At 36.7% G+C, this 22302-nt stretch overlaps 1 protein-coding gene across 1 annotated transcript in view; it reads left to right on the forward strand.

The window, feature by feature from the left end:
* Positions 1-22302, forward strand: part of DENND1B (DENN/MADD domain containing 1B) — a 391513-nt gene that overhangs the window by 347147 nt on the left and 22064 nt on the right. Inside the window, exons 17-20 of the mRNA XM_006834232.1 lie at positions 904-944; positions 3033-3101; positions 10418-10474; positions 11441-11548. Coding sequence (XP_006834295.1) covers positions 904-944; positions 3033-3101; positions 10418-10474; positions 11441-11548 — 275 coding nt within the window. The remainder of the gene's footprint in view (positions 1-903; positions 945-3032; positions 3102-10417; positions 10475-11440; positions 11549-22302) is intronic.

A 22302-nucleotide genomic window follows, 5' to 3' on the forward strand; every position in this document is an offset into this window, starting at 1 on the left:
ATTAGTATAAAATTAATTTACTTTTTTGTTTACATGACTTTAAAAAATAAGATGTATGACATAAAATATTTTTACATTGAGATACACAAGTGATGTAAATATCACCATTTTATTAGGAAAACTTATCTACCAACAAATCTAATGCATGATCCTTGTTATCAGTAATGATGTCTTCAGGAGTCTCTATTATAAGAAGATTTTATATTAAAATTTACCCAGTTGTACATAAGAGGCAAACTTTTATAAAAGAACATAAATGTGATACATTGAAAAATCAATCTGAAAGGCATAGGATTTTTTTTGTTGTTTCAAGAGAGAGTTTCTATTTCTTGCTTTGAAACTAATATTAAAATGAAAGGATGTCAAATACTGAAACATAATAACTTCACAAGTGAGCAAAGAAAAAAATGGATGTATCTTCTTAATAGAGTTAATTATTGTGCTCCTAAGAATCAGAGTATTTTATTAATTATTACAATGCTATTGCTTCTTTCACAACATTGTAAGTAAATTAAATATATCTACTAAAGGGTAGAGAGTGGTAGCATAGTGGTTATGAGTCAGACTGCTAACCTCAAGGTCATCAGTTCAAAACTACCAGCTGTTCCTGCGGGAGAATGATGAGGCTTTCTTCTCCCGTAAAGATTTACTGTATAGGTCACTATGGGTCAGAATCGACTCAACAACACTTATCAACAATCAATTCTGACCCACTGTGACCCTGTATAGGGTTTCTGAGGAGTGGCTGGTGAGCTTGAACCACCGACCTTGTGGTTCAGACCAGATTTCTAGTCCAGCACATTAGCCTACAGTGCAACACCAGGACTCCAAAGTGCTGGTAATAGTTCTTAGTGCATTTTGATTTACAGATTTAACATGGTATCTTATTTTTATGTATTGCAGGGAGCCCAAGGTCATATCACCAATGGATGCATACAGTCAAGGTAATTACAAGTGTTCAAAATGTTTTCTTTCACTCTATAGTGTATGTAAACATGTTCATTATATATATTCATTATATAGTATACGTTGTATATGCTTATACTTTTTTCAACATTTGCATCTTTTTCACATTTAAATATTTTTATTTTATGCTGATAGCTTGTTGCTATTCATAAAGATAATTTTAAAATAGGAAGATTCTACCCCTCCCCCCTCCAAAAAATGGCTTGTTTTGAAAAGTTAAATCTCAGTCATCTTACACTATTGCCCTTCTGTGTCCACAGGGTCTGCATTAATTGAGTCAACACAGATTGAAAATACTTAAAAAACAAAAGAACAAATCTCAAAGCAATCCCTCAAAGTCTAAGAAAGAACATTAAGATAAATGTTACATAGCATTTACATTGTAGTAGATCTTATAAGTAATCTAGAGACAAGTTTTGTGTGGATTATATACAAATACTGTACCATTTTATATAAGGAACTTGAGCATCTACTGATTTTGAAATCTGGTGGTGGGGTGGAGAGGGGATGTCAGAAGCCGGTTCTGGAACCAATGCCCTGGGGGTACTAAAGGATGACTGTATTTTATTTCAGAAAAAGAAATTAGGTATTATAGGATCCAGTGGAAGTTTTTATCATTTCTTACAAACTGATTTTGTTAATGTGATTTTTTTAAATGTAAAAACTCTTCCACAGATTGAAACTTTATTGCCTAACATCAAAACACTTGGTAAAGATTATATTACTTTTTTCATTAATAAGCTTTTTAATATATACCTACTATTGGTCATAAGGTCGCTATGAGTCGGTGCCGACTTGATGGCACCTAACAACAACAACAACATTGGCCATGTTGTTCAGGCCTGCCTAAACTACAAAGAAAAAATGATTTTTTAAATGATGTGTTCTACCAACTAAAAGGTAGTCCTGGTGTGGTGCTGTGGTTTAATGCGCTGAACTGTAAAGTTGTTTTGAACCACAAGGTCCACTATTCAAGCTCACCAGCCGTTCCTTGGAAACCTTATACAGGGTCACTATGGGTCAGAACCAATTCAAAGGCACTTAACAACAACAACCAACTAAAAGCACAAGGTAGAATGTTTGCATACTGTTTGAAATAACTCCATATGTTGCTTCATTGTTGTTAAATGGTATTGAGTTGGTTTCCACTCATAGCAACCCTGTATAGGATTTCTGAGGAGTAGCTGGTGGGTTTGAACTACCGATCTTGCAATTACCAGGACTCCTTGTCCAAATCACAGTGTCCTATTTCATAGAACATATCAAGTATATTAAGCATCACATGACTCTCTATATTGAAGATGCTAAACATGACTCTTTTTTTTTTTTTTTTGAAGTTTTTATTGTGAATTGAGTGATAGTTTACATGGGAGAACATCAGCTTTACATTTATCGTATTGTATTTCATTTCATTGCAATGATTACAATCCACTTCATGCATCATCAAACAACCAGAGGGTACACCTTACAAGCCTGCCCCCTGGCCACCAGCACACAGCCTGTCTCTCTCCCTGAGTCCAGAGTCCCCCAGCCGCTCCATCTCTCCACGTCATCATCTATGCCTTCATCTCTGGCATCACTGCTTCTCCCTTGATGGTCCTAGGGTCCTCCACTCCAGGACAGCAAAATCAGCCACTCCCCTCCTTTTGTTACAAAATGTCTACCTTTACATTTACAATTCTCACAGTCAATCCTGATAGCAGTTATTCACTATTGAACCAGAAGACTTTTATCCCCTTCTCCTTTCACCAGCCCAGTCCAGACATGTTGGAAACACTCAGTAGATATTCTACCTTCCACTGCATGTTCTGGAACTAGCCTCCCTCTTGAAAGCTTGTAAGCCAGTCACTTCATGCCTTTGTAGCCCACCCCCTCCATATTGGGTAGCTAATGTCTATGTTGCCCATTCCTGTCAACCCTGTGTACTGAGGAGGTGGGGTGAAATCATGTTAAAGAACCTTGGTTTAACTTTGAGTAAAGCTTTTTTTAATACTCTTAATAATGTTTATTTTAGTAAAAAAAAAAAAAAAAAGAATTGGAAATATATTTTTCTTGTTTCTTTGCAGAAAGGAGGTGCGCTGTTTAACACAGCAATGACCAAAGCAACCCCTGCTGTGAGAACAGCATATAAATTTGTAAGTTGTTTGCTTTTGATGTAAATTCTGTTGATAAAATTAAATGCTTTACTTGCTAAAAGGCATTATCAATTCAGGATATTTTCTAATTTTCTTTTATATATAATTATATTTTAATTTAGAGTTAATATCAACAAAAGCGAATCAGTAATTAAAATTATATCATTGTATTGAGTTAGGAGTTCTTGTGATGCTGTCGGATAAGCACTGGACTACTATTAATGGCAAGGTTCAAACCCATTAGCTGCTCTGTGGGAAAAAAAGGAGGCTTATTCCATATTATTTGGCTGCTGTTGGTAAGTGCCATGAGTTAGTTCAGATACATAGCAACCCTGTGTAGGGTTTCCAAGGTACAGCTGGTGGGTTTGAACTGCCGACCTTCTGGTTTGCCATCCAGTGCTGATCCTACAGCACCTCAGAAACCCAACATAGGCTTTCCATGAGTTGGAATCCCCTTGATGGTAGTGGATTTTGTAGAGAGGATACTCCTTTATCTAATCTAATTTGTTCCTCAAAACTATCAGCAAGAAATGTGCAAGGAAACTGAAGCAGCCCATGATGAGGTTCTATTTCTTAAGATTTAATTTTCGTTCAGTATTTTTGTAAATTTTCATTGTATACCTGAGGCATAACCAGATAAAAAATAGAAAATTGTGGCAAGATCTCTTCCTTCGTGAAATATGCCTTAACTCTCCATAATTAAAATTCTTCAGTGGTTTTCCATGGTGTATTGTAGACTAATAGCAATCAATATAATAAAAAGAAAGGTCTCATTAGTCTGACAGGTAAGATGTTTGAAGAGCTGACCCTTCCTATAATGTTTGATCTACCCTCATTTCCCTGAATCTTCCATATCTATGTTGTTGTTGTTATATGCCGTGGAGTCAGTTCCGACCCACAGCGACCCTGTACAGGGTTTCCGAGGCTAAAAATCTTTACGGGAGTAGAAAGCCTCATCTTTCTCCTGCGGAGCGGCTGGTAGTTTCGAACCGCTGACCTTAAGGTTCGCAGCCCGATTCATAACCACTACGCTACCAGAGCTCCGTATCTATAGGCATACTTCATCTTGTGACTTCAGGATGTTCTCTTTGTCCTCTCTAGCATCATACAAGTCATTCCTATTATTTGCAGTGTTCATTTCTTAGAATTTATTAACGTGTAGATACCAGTTTTTTCTATAAGACTTAAGTCAGGCATGAGCTCCCCTACAACCATTTGCCCAACCCAAGTAACAAAGACTTCATATACCATCTCCCTGGTTTCCATAAACGTGTAAATATACTTATATTCTAGCACTTGTTTATGTACATGCGTATTTCTAATATTAGACCAGTTGCTGCTTGTAGGAGAAGCTGTACCTTGTATTTTCACAATCAGTCCATAATATAATAGGTTGATATTGAATAAATTTTGCTTTTAAGTCATGGGTCGTATGTAGTCTAAGGAGCTCTGGTAGTGTAGTGGTTACGAATCGGGCTGCGAACCTCAAGGTCAGCAGTTCAAAACTACCAGTGGTTCACTACCAGTGGTTCCGCAGGAGAAAGATGAGGCGTTCTGTTCCCGTAAAGATTTACAGCCTCAGAAACCCTGTGCAGGGCCGCTATGAGTCAGAACCGACTCTACGGCACTTAACAACAACAATATATAGTCTACTTTTATATTTCTAAAAATATTTAGGACAGTAGATTGAATTTTGTAATAATTCATCTACAAATATTTTCTCAGTAAATAAGTCAGCACGACTGAATAAATAATAGATAATATGGTTTTCATAACTTAAAATTTTGTTATGTATGTAGTCACCATCTCCATGTTAAAAAAAAAAATCTATTTCCAATATTATATTTCACAATAGGGAGTTATTGTAAAAATACAGTTATCGTTTGAACTATTGGAAGTTGTATCACAAAACAAAAATTAAGAAGAAGTGATCATTTTGTCTTGGAAACACGAGCTTCTGCCTTTTGCTTGGTTGTTCACTGGCTTTCATAGGAAAGTTGTCTGTGTGAATCACTGTCTCACAATAATATAGTTTCTGAAGAGATTTAAAGTTTTCACAATGAAATAGCAGGCAGTTGCTTTGTGAAAAAAGACAATTGTTGAGCCTTGTTTCTCACATCCATTTAAGAGTCTCAAAAAAGGTTCAGCAGTCAAGTACCCCTTACTTGACTTGGAGGTTTTTCTCCAGGCTTAGAGAAGTTATAGTGTATCATTTTTGCCAAATATGTGGGTTTTTTCCATAAGTCCATTCATATTCCTCCATAAAAGCTTACACAATAAAAGCAAACATGTTCAAACCTTCATGTGTTATTTAAAACTTCATCCTTCTAATCAGTCAAGTATATTATTTCAGACCCTTCTCTGCAAATAGTCATATATTAAGAATTCTGTTCTTTGGAAAATTATTCCTTCAGGTAATTCCAGTCAGGTTAAGATCTTCAAGGTGTACTTAATCACTCCTGTAATAAATCAAGAGGTTTGTGGCAACTATGTCAACTAATATGTTACCTTCATAGTTGTACCTAAAACTTATCTTTCCAGAACTGCTCATATTCTGACAACTACACTTTGAAATTCTTCCTTTGACCACAAGTTAATGGGAACAAGATTCCTAATTTCTATTGTATAGGTGTAGCAGAGTATTTACATTGTGTTTCTATAGTTAATAATTTTTTTTTGTTTTGTTTTTTAAGTTTTTATTGTGAATTTAGTGATAGTTTACATGGGAGAACATCAGCTTTACATTCATCCTATCGTATTTCATTTCATTACAATGATTACAATCCCCTCCATGCATCATCATTCAACAGCATTTGCTTCCATTCCCTCTTTTTTGTTGTTGTTGTTTTTTTATTAATCTAGACGGAAGCACTCAGAAATCTATAAGCATTCAAACAACCAAAGGGTATACCCTGCAAGCCTGCCCCCCATGAACCAGCACACAGCCCCTCTCCTTCCTTGTGTCAAGAGTCCCCAGCCTCTCCATCTTTCCATGTCATCATCTCTACCTCCATCTCTGGTGCCATTGCTTCTCTGGATAGGGTCCAGCACTCTGCTCTTCTCCATTGATGGATCCAGGGTCCTCTGCTCCTGGACTGCAAGATCAGCCACTTCCCTCCTTTTGTTAGAAAACGTCTATCTTTACATTTGCAACATTCACGATTAGTCCTGATAACACTTATTCGCTAATGAACCACAAGAGTCTTACCTCCATCTCCTTTCAACCAGACAGGTTGGAAACCACTCAGTGGAGATTCTACCTTCCCCTGTGCCCTCTGAAACTAAGCTCCCTTTTGAAAACTTATAAGTCAGTCTAATATATATATATATATATTTTTTAAATGAGAACATTGTTTTTACCTCTGTCATTTTTTTAAACAAATTGCTTGAGTTCTTATCATGAACTTGGCATAGAGGATAGAGCAGTGAATAAGGAAAATACCAGGAGTAAAATAAATTCTGTCCTTGCTTTTAAGGAGCTTTGGTGGTGCAGTGGGTTTAGCATTGGGCTGCCAACCACAAGCTCGATGGCATACCTGGCCTTTTTTGGAAGCAGTCAGCCTCATCTTTCATCATCTGCTCTCATAAAGATGTGCAGTCTGGGGAGCAGTTTTACTCTGTCCTATAGGGTTGCTAGGAGCCAACTCGATGGCAATCAGTTTGGGTTTTGGTTTGGTCCCTGTTTTTATGTTTGTTTCCCTGTTACACTTTGTCCTGTGCTTTGAACACACTACAGAAGTACTGGTATGTATTTGTTGAAGTAAAATTGATGGTATGTTCTATGATAAAAAAAAAAAAAAAAGTTTTTTATATACAGGGGCCATAGAGAAAACTAGAGTTGTTACACATATTTTCTTATAAATCTAAGAATAACAGCTAAATCAAATACATATTTGATTGACTGAAGGGTTTTCTAAGCCAACTTTCTTGCTAGGTCTTTACATTTGAAATTCTCAATCAAAGCCATTTTCTTGATGCCTTTCTGTAGAAATTATTTGAACACTGGCAAGTGTCAATTTGTATAGGTAATGTATCTGTTTTGGTTAAGTTTCCTCTTGGTAAGTTGAAAAGGATGGAGAGAACCCATGCACCATCTTCCAGGTAGTTTAGAAGAAGTTGCAAAGGAGGTAGAGCAATGAGTATCAGTACCCAAAGTATAGAACAGGGGAAGAGACTGGCACCAAGTTCAACTGTATGCATTATGAAACATCTAAAAAGATTAATGTAAATCAGGAGGGTTTTGAAAGAGTTGTTGTTGTTAAGTGCTGTCGAGTTGACTCCGACCCATAGTGACCCTGTATAGGGTTTCCAAGAAGCAGCTGGTGAGCTTGAACCACAGACCTTGCAGTTCAAACAACTTTGCAGTGTGATGCATTAGCCCACAGTGCCACACCAGGACTCCTTTGAAAGAGTAGTTGTTGGTGGTGGTGGTGTTAAGTATCTTGGAGTCAGTTCCGACTCACAGTGATACTGCACAGGGTTTCCGAGGCTGTAAATCTTTACAGGAGCAGAACGCCTCATCTTTCTCCCGTGGAACCGCTGGTAGTTTTGAACTGCTGACAGTGAGATTAGAGGTGAATTGAAATAGTTCAAGTGTGAGCAAAAGTAGGTAGAAATTCTAGGAGATGGGAACAGTAGCCTTGCCTCTTGATAATTATTTTCATATTGTTGTTGTTGTTGTTAAGTGGCATCGAGTCAGTTCCGACCCATAGCGACACTGTACAGGGTTTCTGAGGGTGTAAATCTTTACGGGAGTAGAAAGCCTCATCTTTCTCCCGCGGAGCGGCTGGTAGTTTTGAACCACAGACCTTACTAATGTAAGGATTATAATAGGACCTATTAAGTAAATGCAGTGTCTTTATAAATAAAATAACAAATGCTTTATTAACTACAAAGAACCATGGAAATATAATTTAATGTTATTTACCTTTTCAGATTATCTTTTACTATGTGTTCACATTGCCAGAAAAAGATGAGGCTTTCTGCTCCCATAAAGATTTACAACCTTGAAAACCAAGTTGATGACACTTAACAACAACAATAACAACTTGTGTTAATATGTTTTTGGTTTGTTTCATTTACAATGATAAATGATTGTTTAGTTTAAGATGTTTCTCAAGCATGCACCATATGCTTTATACTATGGTAAGTGCTGCAGATACTCACAAGAAAGAAAGAAAATCCTTGCCCTCAAGCACCTTAGGAAGGAAAGATGTGTACTCTTTCTAGAAGTATGGTTTTTAGGGAAAGCAGTATGGTTTAGTAGAAGGAGCAAGAATTTTAGAGTTAGACTATCTTGAGCCTATATCCCCTCAGTTTCATATCAGAATGAGGTTCATCCTACTGCTGTGGCATTGATTCTAACCCATAGCGACCCTTTAAGACACAGTAGAATTTAGGACTGCTTCATAGATTTCCCAGGCTGTAAATAGATAGGGAAGCAAGCTGTCGCATCATTCTCCCACGGAGTAGACAGTAGCTTTGAACCACCAACCTTTTCGTTAACTCACTGTGGCCTAAAATCAGTTTTGTTTTTTTTTTCATTTATTGTGAATTTTGTGAAGATCATCAGCTTTACATTTAACAAATGTACATGTGCATGGAGGGGACTGTAATAATTGAGATGAAGCAAATTACATTTGTTTCATGTGATTTGCTTCATCTCAATTATTTCAGTTCCCTCCATGCAACAGCACTTACCCTGCTTCCTCCTTGTTATTCCCTGTGATTACATTCCACCCATCTGCCTCTCCCTTCTCATCTTTGTCCTTAGGAACATGTTTGATCTAGGATGATTGACCATTCCATGGCGAGCATGCCTTACTAATGTTGTTATCTGGCTAGCTACCTTTCTATCATTTGCCTGAAAGTTGAGGCACAGGGTTGAGTTCCTTTCCAGACCTGAAAAATGGCCAGGGGCCATAGTCTTAGGTTCCTCCAGTTTCTTTCTGACTTGTAAAGCTGTTTTTTAATTAACTAATTTTTGGTTTTCGTTTTTTAATTAACTAATTTTCACCCTCTAGTGTGATTCTTTTCAGAGCTGTTGGTTGTGGTAGTTGGACACCATATAGTTCTTCTGGTCTCAGCATTTTGGAGACTGATGTTCACATGTTCCATTAGCCTGTTGGACTAATTGATTCCAAGCCTCTTCAGTTCTTATCACTCCACTTTCTTCTGTACATGGAGAGACCAATAGCTGCACTTAGGCGACTGCTCATCAGTCATTGTATTTTAAAAACGAGTTCTTCATTTCTGTTCTAAGGTGGAAAGGAGTTTGTCATTGGAATGAAATAGACCTGGGTTTGTATCTCGGGTATCTGAACTTATTCTTTCTGGAGTCACTTTCCTGACTTTTCATTGTAAAATGGAATAATAATAATAACTTTATAAGGTGATTGTGCTGACTGGATGAGATAAGTCTTGCTAAGCACCCTGTACACAATTGTATAATTTGTTGTTGTTAAGTGTCGTCCATTCATTCTAACTCATAGTGGCCCTTGTATAGGGTTTCTAAGGAGTGGCTGATGAGCTTGAACCACTGAACTTGTGGTTCAAATCGACCTTGCAGTCCAGAGCATTAGCCTGCAGTGCCACGCCAGGACTTAATAATCATATACTTAGGGAACACAAAATAAATGGGAATTCCTTGTCTCTTCTTCACTCTGACCACTATAAGTTGGAATTTCTAATGAACAAAGGTTAAGGCTTTTATGTTAGTCCCCACTCCACCCCCAGTTGTCTTCAATTAAGTTGTAACCCACAGGAATCAACAAGATCTGAGATACTCTAATGCTGATGGAGTCAGAGTGTCTGTGAGCATTAGCATAACCTTTGAATTAACTGACTTAAGTTTTACCTGAGTAAAACACACATACCATTAGGATGGTTCTGCTAATTACAAGTGGTCTTCCTGTAGAGGCATTATGATAAGTCTTTTGCAAAGTTGTCTGGGTTTCTTAAAGTCCAGACTTGGCTTAGATAGCCTACTGCTGTAAAGTGCTTTCCAGTCTTCTCCCCCGGTTTGTCACAGTTTCACAGTAAGCCAGCTGTGGTGATCTGGGAGTCCCTTTGTGCTCTTTATAGTTTAGGAGACAAGTAGGCTACATATTAGCCTTTGTATGATAGTAGTACACACATAGAGACTAGTCACATTTAGATATTGAATTACTTAGGGAGTACAGCATCCCTGAAAATGCATTACAATTTGTTCTTTTTCTAAATAATATCGATAGTTAGCAATTTTCAATAAATGTAATCTTGCATACTTTTTCTTTAAATACTATGCTGAGCCAGACACTTGTATTATCATTTTCTAGGCAAAAAATCATGCAAAGCAGGGAATTAAGGAAGTGAAGAATAAGCTAAAACACAAGGTACGTCATATTCTTCTTTTCATTCTGTCTTGATTCTTGCATTAGTATAAGCTTATATTTTACAAATCACATGAGATTTATGTTTTTAATGACTTTTGAAATATGCTTAGCCCTTTGTTCAAGAATATATTTTTCATAACAAGCCCTCTGGCAACTGTCTGCCATTCTATATGCATCCACTGAATAATCTCTTTATTGTTTGCATATTTTATCACAGAACTAGAAAGATCTTCAAAGACATTTTAATAGGATGTATGTTTTCATAAAGTGGATTGCCTTAATATCACAATTGAAGTTCTTGCTTAAGCTGAGCGTTTTTTGTTTGTTTTTTTAAAGATGATCTTTAGTGTAGAATTGAGCCAGGAATGCTATTGTCTGATTTTTGCAATAGTAGTTACTTTCAATTGAAGCATATTTGTAGTGCTATAGGAGAAGCACTGGATTGCTAACTACATGACCTGTGGTTCAAGCCCACCAGGTGCTTCTCAGAAACCCTATACAGGGTCACTATGAATCAGAACTTATTTGATGGCATTTGACACCCACAATGAACATTTGCCTTTGCAGCAATGACTGTTGCATGTATATGAATATTCATGTGTAGGTGTAGGTGTGCGTTGGGTTTGATTACACCTGGCATCTCTGTGGAGACTGTCAGGTACTGTGTCTTCAAACTCTACCTTTGGAGAAAAAGGATGGCATAATATTTCCAGTATAATGATAGAGAGCAAATGATTTTCATATAAGTTTTATTCAAATTATTAAAAATAGTCACATTTTATTTGGGAAATTATTTAGTACATATTATTAAAAATATGTTTTTATTCTCAAATAGGCTCTGTAAACTTATAATTGAAGTATTATTTTAGTTGTATCTGTATGTTTTGTCTATTAATCAATTAGCTGTAGTAATTAAAAAAAAGAGAACATTTAAAAATAATTAATTGTGTATTTCTTCATGTGTAGGAAAATGAGGAAGATTATGGGGCCTGTTCTGGTTCTGTACAATATACTCCAGTCTACACATTACACAATCAAAAGGAAAAGCACCTAGAAAAGCATAAGCTTGTTCAGGTAAGATTACTGTTCTTAGCGGTGCCACATTTCTAAAATTTCTAATTCTCGGTAGTATAGGGTCACTGTGAGTTGGAATTCAATCACTAGCATACAACAACACCACTGAATTTTTAGGAACCATTTTGGACCCCTTATTATTTAGCGTGTACTCCTGGTGTGGCCCTGTAGGATCAGCACTGGACTGCGAACTGCAAAGTCAGCAGTTCAAGCCCACCAGCTGCTCTTTGGAAACCCTATACAGGGTCGCTGTGAGTCGGAACCAGCTCGACGGCACTTAGCAACAACAGCGACGGTGTTTCGTTTATGATAAGGAAACCTGCATTTTGGTTTAGGAATAGAGCGGATGGCATACTGGCAGACTGTAAGGGGATCAGGATCAGATGCTCTGGATTTCATGTCTGCGAGCTTGTTAAGGCAGATCCACATGTGTTTGCTGTAGAGTGTGAATGAGTATGATGATGAACAGGACATCCAGATTTCCTTCTCTACCAAAATAAAGTGAAATTCATACATGGGAATTTGACCACCAAAATAAGCTATGAAAATTAGAATAGAAAGTAAAAGGGTTAGATATTTTATTTTCTATAAACATTTGAAGTTTACACTTAAAATATTACTCCAAAGTGGGGAAATGCTGTATGTTTAACCGATTTTGCATTGTAGGTATGTAGCCCTTTGTTCAACCTAAAGGTGGTAGGTACATAAAATTTGTACAAACTAAAATCGTGTATTAAGTGGCCTTAGAAAACTCGCTTTTAAAAAGAATTCTGGAGTGGATTATAGATAGAAAATTTCAGAATGGGAAGAGGCTATAGAATTTTGTTCATTACAGGTGCCAAAGTTTACAGTAAACTTGCCCTTCAGTCAGATAGTTCGTGGCAGAGTAAGCTGAGAACCCATCTCTCATCCACCATTAGTTTTATTGGGTGCCCAGGCCCTGTTGGGGTAAAGATGGCCATAAAAAAAAAAAAAAAGTATCCCCATGTGTCTTTTAGAATGAGAAAAAGGCAAATGAACTAAAATTAAAACAAGCCTCTGTTCTCTTGGAAGTATTTTTTGTCATATATTAAGTGTCTTTTCTGACATCCATTTTATAATATTGATGTTTTCATATACTGCAATTGTTTAATAATAGTATCTTAAGTGAATGCTAATTTTATGACCTAGAAGAAGCCCTTCAGTACCATAATTATTCTGTAAATGTAGAAACCTATTTTGGTGAAATGGTAGACTTCTGTCCACTTCTTCAGTCAGAAATTGATCAAACATGCAATTGGGATATATTGATAATTACTAGTGATTGGGATGTGAACTTTGGAAACAAAGAGGAGGGATCAATAGTAGGAACATGTGGTCTTGGTGAAAGAAGCAATGCTGCACATCGCATGATAGAATTTTGCAAGACCAGCAACTTCTTAATTCCAAATACCTTTTTACAACAACATGAATGGTGATCATACAGGTGGACCTAACCAGATGAAATACACAGAAATCAAACTGACTAAATCTGTGGGAAGAGATGATGGAAAAGCTCAGTATCATCAGCCAAAATAAGGCCAAGGGCTGCCTGTGGAATAGACCATCAGTTGCTCATATACAAGGTCAGAGTGAAGCTGAAGAAAATTAAAACAAACCCCTTGAAAGCCAAAATATGACCACCTGAATTTAGACACTATTTCCAGTACAGATTTCATCCATTAGACACTAATGACTGAAGACCAGAAGAGTGTGGATTGACATCATGAAAGTCATACTGGAAAAAAGCAAAAGGTCGTTAAAGAGACAGAAAAGAAAGAAAAGACCACATGGGTGTCAGAAGAGACTCTGAAAAGCACTTGAATGTTGAAAAGGTAAAACAACTGGAAGAAATGATGAAATAGAAGAGCTGAACAGAAAATTTCAAAGCGCAATTTGAAAAGACAAAGTCAAGTATTACAGTGAAATGTGCAAAGACTTGAAGTCAGAAAACTAAAAGAGATAAACATGTTCAGCATTTCTCAAGCTGAAAGAACTGAAAAAAAAATTTTTAAGTGTAGGGTTGTAATATTAAAGTAGTCTATGGGCAAAATATTGAATGACAGAAAGCATCAAAAGAAGATTAAAGGAATACACAGTAACTCTCCAAAAAGAATTGGTCAGTGTTCAACTGTTTCAAGAAGTAGCATAAGATAAAGAACTGAGATAGCATTGGAAGAAAGAAGTCTAAGCTGCACTGAAGGCATTGGTGCAAAACAAAGAATTAACAGAATGCAAATTAAAATGTTTCAATAAGCTGATGCATTCATTACTAGAGGCACTCATTTGTCTGTGCCAAGATATTTGGAAGACAAATGCCTGGCCAGCTGATTGGAAGAGATCTATATCTGTGCTCATTCCAAAGAAAAATGACCACTCCCTCACCCCCAAATGAGGAAAATTTTGCTGAAGATAATTCAAAAATGGCTTCAATAGTACATTGATAGTGAGCTGCCAGAAATTCAGGCTTGCTTCAGAAGAGCATATGGCCCAAGCAATATCATTGCTGATGCCAGAAGGATCTTAGCTGAAAACAGAGAATACCAGAAAGTTGTTTACTTGTGCTTTATTGACTATGGAAAGGCTTTTGATTGTATTGATCATGACAAACTAAGAATAACATTTCAAAGAATGTGTATTCCAAACACTAAATTGTGCTCATGGGAAACATACACATAGACCAACAGGCAGTTTTAGAATAGAACAAGGAAATACTTCATGGTTCAAAATTAGGAAAAGTGTGTATTAGAGTTGTATCCTTCACCATACTTTATTGTTAATTGCAGTTGAGTTAGTTCCAACTCATAACAACCTCGTATAAGGGTTCCAGGACTTCCGGTGTGGCTCTATGGATCAGCCCTGGACTGCAAACCACAAGGTCAGCAGTTCAAACCCACCTGCTGCTCTTTGGAAACCCTATACAATGTTGCTATGAGTTGGAACCTACAGGATGGCACTTAACAACAACATTAGGGTTTCCAAGGAACAACTGGTATATTTGAACCATTAACCTTGCTTATCCTACAGGACCATACCAGTACAACTTCACCAACTTACTTAAATTGTATTTGGAGCAAATAACCCAAAGAAGTGGAGTATATGAAAAAGAACATGGTATAAGGATTGGAGGAAGATTCATTAAGAACCTTTGATATGCAGATGACACAACCTTCCTTGCTGGAAGTGAAGAGGACTTGATGAAATTCAAAGATTACAACCTTCAGTATGGAATGAAAACAAAAATCCTTACAAAGGGACCAATAAATAAATAACTTGATAAATGGAGAAAAGATTAAAGTTTTCAAAAGTTTCATTTTGATTGAATCCACAATCAACATTCATGGAAGCAGCCGTCAAGAAATCAAACAGTGTATTGCATTAAGCAAATCTGCTTCAAAAAGTGTAAAGAGCAAATATGTCACTTTCAGGTCTAAGGTGTGTCTTACCCATGCATCATGTTTTCAGTCACCTCATATGCATGTGAATGTCAGACAGTACAGAAGACCAAAGAAGAACTGATGCGTTTGCATTATGGTGTTGGTGAAGAATTACTGTAAGTACCATGTACTGCCCGAAGAAGAAACAAATCTGTCTTGGAAAGTGTCGCCGGAATCCTCATTAGAAGCAATGATGGAGAGACTTTGGAAGTGTTGTCAAAATGGACCAGCTCCTGAGGACATCATACTTAATAAGGTGGAGGACCAACAAAAAGGAGGAAGACTCCCACCCTCCCACCCTCAACAACAAAAGAGAAAGACAAAGTGGCAGTAACAATGGGCACAAATATATCAACAATTGTGAGGATGGCACAGGACTGGACTGCGTTTTATTCTGTTGTGCACAGGGTTGCTTTAAATAGGATCCTACCTGATGGCACTTAACAACACAACAACAACCATAACTGGAAAACTTCTATTAATTTATTATTGTTGTTTTTAAGTGGCGTCAAGTTGATTTCAAATTATAGTGACCCTATATAAAGGGTTTCCAAGGAGAGGCTGGTGAGTCTGAACCATCGACTTTGCAGTTCATACCAACCTTGCCGTCTAATGCTTATCCTATGGTGCCCCATCAGGACCTAATAATGTGTTTGCTATTAATATCTTTGATTTTTGTCCCATTGCCATATGCTTAATTGTCTATCTATTCTCATGTTAACATCTTAAACATTTTTGTCTAATATTGGAGCCTTTTGATGAATAGATTTTTATGTGGAAAAAAAATCGGAAACTTTGTTACCCACATGATTCTATAAGATAGGAAAACAATATTTAAATTGGACAGTATGTTTACTAAATACAACTTTTAAGATAAAGAAAAATGTATCTGCTCATTTAAATTTCTAAATCATCCTTTCATTTACCATGATGTAACATTTTTATTGAATCCATAGTTCAATCATTTATTATAATGCCACTAATTCAGTTACATTCATTAAATTATCATTTTGTGGTTTTCAAATGGATGTGACAACAATCTTAACACTAATAAGAATTAAGAGAGATAGGGCTTATTATGGAGTCCTGGTGTGGCGCTGTGGGTTAATGCGCCAGACTACAAAACCTTTTGAACTGCAAGGTTGGCAGTTCAAGCTCACCAGCTGCTCCTTGGAAACCGTATACAGGGTCACTGTGGGTCGTAATCGACTCAACAGCACTTAACAACAACAACAACAACAGAGCTTATTATATTAAGAATCCTAATATGCTTTTCTTATTTTTATTTAGGAATTTGTAAAATCAGTGTATTTGGCATTAAGCAGATACTGAGAGTGTCTGAATAACAATCTTTTTTAAGTGATAAATATCATATTTTCAGATGACATGTATACCTAGGATATATGTCTCTTTGTGTATATGTGCCTCATTATAGAAATTGATTGTATAATCTATGTGTATATATTTTAATAGCTAAAATTTTAAGTGTTTATATTTCTAATAATTTATGGCCTAATAATTATTAAAATATTGTTTAGCTTGTATTTTTTTGTAATTAATTTGATTATTTAACTTTAGATTCATACTTATCAAAGAGCAAAATTTTTGATTCTGCAATTTTTTCCTTGCAACTTTTCACCCATATTTTTCTCCAGGATCCCTGAATCTATTTTTATTTTTAATATTTATTATTGTTCTTTGAGCTAATAGTTCTTAATGTGCAGAAATGGCAATTTGTGACAGCAGCTTATTTATAACTCTCTGGGTGGTGTAAATGGTTTATATGCTTACCTACTTCCCAAAAGGTTAGAGGGTAGAGTCTACCCACAAGAATTATGGAAGAAAGGTTTGACAATCTACTTCCAAAAATCAGTCATTGAGAACTCTATGGTTGAGAACTCTATAGTTGAGAACTCTATTGTTGAGAACTCTATGGTGCACAGATCTCTTCTGACCCACATGGAGTCACCCTGAGTCAAAATCAACTTAGCAGCAACAGATGCTTGTTAGCTTATTTATAAATGCATAACTTGGTACATTCAAATTGGAATTGTCGTCTAACCCCTGATTTGCATTGTTTCTTTAATTTCAATGTGTTAGCAAACACACAAATGAAGTAAACCAAAATGGGAGCATTTATCATAAGGATAGTGGTATTGGTGTGCCATGGAGTCAGATCTGACTCATAGCGACCGTTTATAGGGTTTCTGACAGTGTAAATCTATACGAGGGCTTGTTAGGATAACCAAGTATAGAAATATGTTTAGACCTCTGATAGGATGAAAACTAGAAAATGGAAGAGGCACAGGGAAGCAGATGAGCTGCCTGACTGCCCACCTGCCTGACTCACTCTCTCAGTTGCACCTGGCCTGTGCTTCTCTGCATGGCTGCTTATTGTATTTTCTGTCCACTGTCTCTCTCTACTCTCCTCTGCCCCCGACACAGAGCTAGCAGGCCTTCCATTCAATCAGAAATTAGAAATGGACTACTATTTCTGAATCTAAAATCCAGAGGGGAGAGGAGGAAGAAACAGAAATCATATGTAAGTGCAACTACAAGAGAAGTTGGATAGGTAGAATTTACTGTAATAAATCAAGTTGAAAATTGATTTACTATGGTAAATTGCTCTTATGCCAAAAAATTCCATCATTGGAAATAGCCATCCTTCTCTAGCTTAGAAGAAAGAAATTGTCTCATTCATCATTAAATCTTCTTTGTTGACGATCCTGGTTGAAAAGACTTAACTACCAGAGAATAGAAGACTGTCACCTGCTGGGCCACCGATATCTGAGTATGGAAAATAATAATAAGCAGATTCTTCATCTCAGATCTCCTGTGCTCTCAAGGCATATCCCAGAGCTCCAGCATTTATCTCAATATTCTTGTGTTCTGGAGTTTCTTAGCCCTTTCCCCAAATCATCCAGCTAGCTCTAAAAGTAATTTGTACTTCATCAACCATGTTATTGGTGTTGTTGTTAGGTGTCATGGAGTCGGTACTGACTCACAGTGAACCTGTGCACAGCAGAACAAAACGTTGCCCGATCCTGGGCCAACCTCACTATTGTTGCCACGCTTGAGGCCATCAATGCTGCCACTTGGCCAATCCATCTTGTTGGGGGTCTTTATCTTTTTCTCTGACCTCCACCTTACCAAACATGATATCCTTCTCGTCAGCCATGTGCTAGTGGATAATTTGCACTTCAGTATCTGAATGTCAATGAAAGGTGCTCATTTACACCTGGCCTGTCCTTCTCTCTGTCTTCTGCTCATTGAGTATTCTGTCCACTGGCTTTTTCTACCTCTCTTGCCCCTGACCCAGAACATGCTGTCTTCAGTTGAAGCTAAAATTCCTGAAGCAGAAATCCATGATTTCTTGGGGAAGAATGTAATTAGCCCACCTAATCTGGGTCCCATCAACTCTAGCCAAAGCATAAGGGGGAAGCAGCATGTTATCAAGGATACTAAGGAGAGTGGGGGGGGGGGGGGAGAGCAGTCCTCTGAGAAAGGTTTATCAAGCACTATGCCAACATCTCAAGTGATTTCTACTAACTTTATAATATTATTTGACAAAAAGTCATATTTTCAAGGAATCTGTATTTTTAAGTAACTGGAGATTGTATTTTTGTATCACAAATCTGAAGCTTCATAAGTTTAAAGTCAACCTACCCAAATGGGTTGCTGGATAATTTGTCTTTGCATTTTGATTAAGGAAATCAAGAAGAAACAGTGTTTGCTTAGGAGCCTGATGATGCAGAGACTTGCTTGGCTAATGTTTTGGAAACAATCTGATCTCACTGATTGTAATCAAAATAAGATCTATTATGCAAGATTCAGGAAACTGATGTTAGAGCTATAAGCATATTAATGTATGATAATTGCCCAAATCAGTGAGTACTCTTATCCCCCAATCTCTAAGTGTAATAGTAATGAGATATGGAAATATTATGACTTTCAATTATAGTACTTCAAGTTATGTGGTTAAAGGCAGGCTCTTGATAATAATAAGTATGTCAGAATACTAATATCTGTTTATTTGTATTCTACTTATTTCCAAAAAAAAATATTTTGACACCTTTAAGAAGGTAATAGAATGAATATTAAAGTTCACTTAATTGGATGAGACTCAAGGTAAAGGGAAATTGAGTATAAGAAGCTGTTAAGGCGTGTCTTTTTGCTTACCAACCTAAATGACGAGAAACACAAGTACAAGATCATAATGCCAAGGAATAAAAAAAACAAAAATGTTGCTCAGGAAGTACATAGATGCTCTGAGAAATAGGAATGGGGTCTAGATACTGCATTGCCACAGAAAAAGTCATTGTTTCAAAAGTTCATAGTTGCTGAAAGTGCCTATTAGAGGCAAACATTTTCTGTTTTATGAGACAGAAGTTTGATTTTCTTTGTTTGGTCTCTTCTGTGTATTTTCTATTTGAGATGTGCAGGCTCATTAATACCTCTCTCAAAGACAGCTTTCATAGCTGCTGTCTTAGTACTCACAAGAGAGTTGTGCCACTTTAACAAAAACAAAACAAAGCAAAAATGGACTACACGTGGAAATAAACATAGAATATACTATGTTCTTCCTTGGGTATAACTCAATAAGCTAGCAAATAATACCACTTTCTAATGTTCAAACCAGCCTCCCAGCAATGCCTCAAAAGGAGCTATGCTCATTTGCCATGTGGTAAAGGGCATTACCTAAAGCAATATTCTGTAGAAACCAATGGGATTTGGTGAGCCAGTTAATTTTGATGTTTGTACTATTATTTTTCAAGCCTCTTTTATAAAGATGAAGTCATATAAAAATAACCTAGAGCAGCCTTGAAAGACAGGAAGGAGGCAGACATAGTTCCTTGGTAACAGTAAAGCTGTCTGTGTATGGTTGTGTGTGCTGCATTATTCATTTCAGACTCCCCAAAATTCATTCAGAGTAGCAACTCTTGTCTCTATTTTTTAAGTTTAGAAATAGAGAGACAAACAGATTTTGGTAAAATAGGCTCCAAATTATACAGGTAATCAATAAGCATATTAGGGATTCAAAATAAAATTGATCTATAACTTTTAAATACTTGACCTATGTGCTTCTCTATGGGGTGGTGGTAGGTGAAGAGGCAGTTAAGACAAGAGCATGGAATTCAGAGGCAAACAGACCTTGATTTTGAAAAAAATATTAATATTTACCCTTGATTAATACTGTTACATCCATGATCCATAATTTCTTCTTGTAACAGTACATATCATTTTCCTGGGTTGCTGTAGGCATTATAGATAATGCATATGTAGTATCTGCACATAATAGTTATTCAATTATTGGTAGATATTTGTGTATACATATACGCATACATTAGGTTTCAGATCTTTTACAGCAATGGCAACATCTGATGTTCTCTCTTGGTGGCTACTGCCAAGAGTTACCAAGGAACCTCTAGCCACTGAAGTAGTGTTGTTGTTGTTAGGTGCCATCGAGTCGGAACCAACTCATAGTGATCTTATGCACAGCACAACGAAACACTGCCCAATCCTGGGCCAACCTCACTATTATTGCCACCCTTGAGTCCATTGATGCTGCCACTTGGCCAATCCATCTCATTAGGGGTCCTCCTCTTTTTCTCTGACCCTCCACCTTGCCAAATATATCCTTCTCCAGCAACTGGTCCTTCCTGACCATATGTCCAAAGTATGAGAGATGAAGTTTGGCCATCTTGGCCTCCAAGGACCATTCTGGCTGCACTTCTTCCAAAAATGAAATAGTGGGACCCCTAAGATTCAATATGTGGTTTGGAAAATATATATATATAGTTTGTGTACTGAAAAATCCCTTGATCTATAAGACCTCAGCTATGTAATTTTATTGTCACTATAATGATCTAAATAAGCAAAAAAAGACTTCACTCATGGTAAGCTTAGCTGTGTAGGTTACCCACTTAAGAAGTCTGATCTTAGCTGAATAAAAAACTTCCCTTTACATTGCTAGGCTTATCAATGAAAATGCCTTAGTTGTTTCTCAAAAGATGAAAATGAGATTATTGTCATTTGAATCTCAAAAATTTATTTTAAAGTCAAAAAAAAGTTTCATAATTTAGAAACTGTAAAACAGAACAACAATCTAAATGTGTCTCATTTTAAAACCTGGGCCTCATAACTTAACTTATATTTGGAATAGATTGTGGCTCTACAGTTCACCCTCAACAAATAGTAATTTCTGTGCTGTCTGTTAATTAGTATGCTTATTTTCCGTTTTGTTGATGAGGCTTAAATAAATGTCAAGGGTACAGCCACAGAGATCTCCCAATTAGGCTTCACATTTGTAAAACCCAACCCTTTTCCCTTTTGTGTGAAGATGACAGTTCCAGCAGCAGCCCCAGCCTAACAGGACTCCAGGGAAAGCATCCTCCTCTGGTTTTATTGAAAACAGGGCCAGCGAGTCCAGTGAGAATACTGCCACTGGTCATGGTGCAGAACAGTTTAATCCTACTTCTCTCATCAGTTGTATTTTCAAGCAGAATATTGAAGACTTAATGATTACTGTTAGATCATTAGGCTGTCATTGAAATGATGTTTTAAAATATTTCTCCTTAGAAATTTGTATTGGAATTTTATTTTCCAAGAATCAAGAACTTCCTTTAAAGAATATATAACGTTTATATAAAGCGAAGATACTGTTCCATCTTGAATATTATTAACCATTCTTGGCTTAGTCTAAGCAGTTATAACATGTATCTATCTGTGTATCTGCACAAGACACACACTCCACAGGCACGCACTCCCACACTCACACACACATCAACTAGACTAGTGAACAAGCAGGAGAGCTGAGCTGTACTGCAAGTCGACATTAACAGATGGATGGCCCTAAGCAAGGCAAAAGCACGGCAACAAAATCTAGTGAAAGTGGAGGATTGAAGCTTTTATTGTTAAGCCCTTTTAAAACCCTGGCACACATATCACTCTTAACTATTTCATTTCTGGGCAAAAGCAGTTCACTCAGATTTTTATCCTATCCAATTAATTATGCAAATGCAGCATAGGGAAATGTGAATGGAAGGTTATTTTTCTACTTATAATATGGTATAAAGAAAGCAGTGTGCTTGTTGATAAATACTCATACTTGGAATGTAGTCAAGACTTTAACCCAAATACACTGTTTGCAAATAGAAAGATGTTGAATAGTCATAATTGCTATTAATAAGACCAAGTGCTATTAAACCACTGGTCATTTATTTTTTATACATGTATTATATATATTCTCATGCAGACTAGTAGCCTGAGAGATGACTAGTTATCTTTTGAATGTACAAA

Source organism: Chrysochloris asiatica, unplaced genomic scaffold, assembly GCF_000296735.1.
Source record: "Chrysochloris asiatica unplaced genomic scaffold, ChrAsi1.0 scaffold00009, whole genome shotgun sequence".
Taxonomy (NCBI): domain Eukaryota; kingdom Metazoa; phylum Chordata; class Mammalia; order Afrosoricida; family Chrysochloridae; genus Chrysochloris; species Chrysochloris asiatica.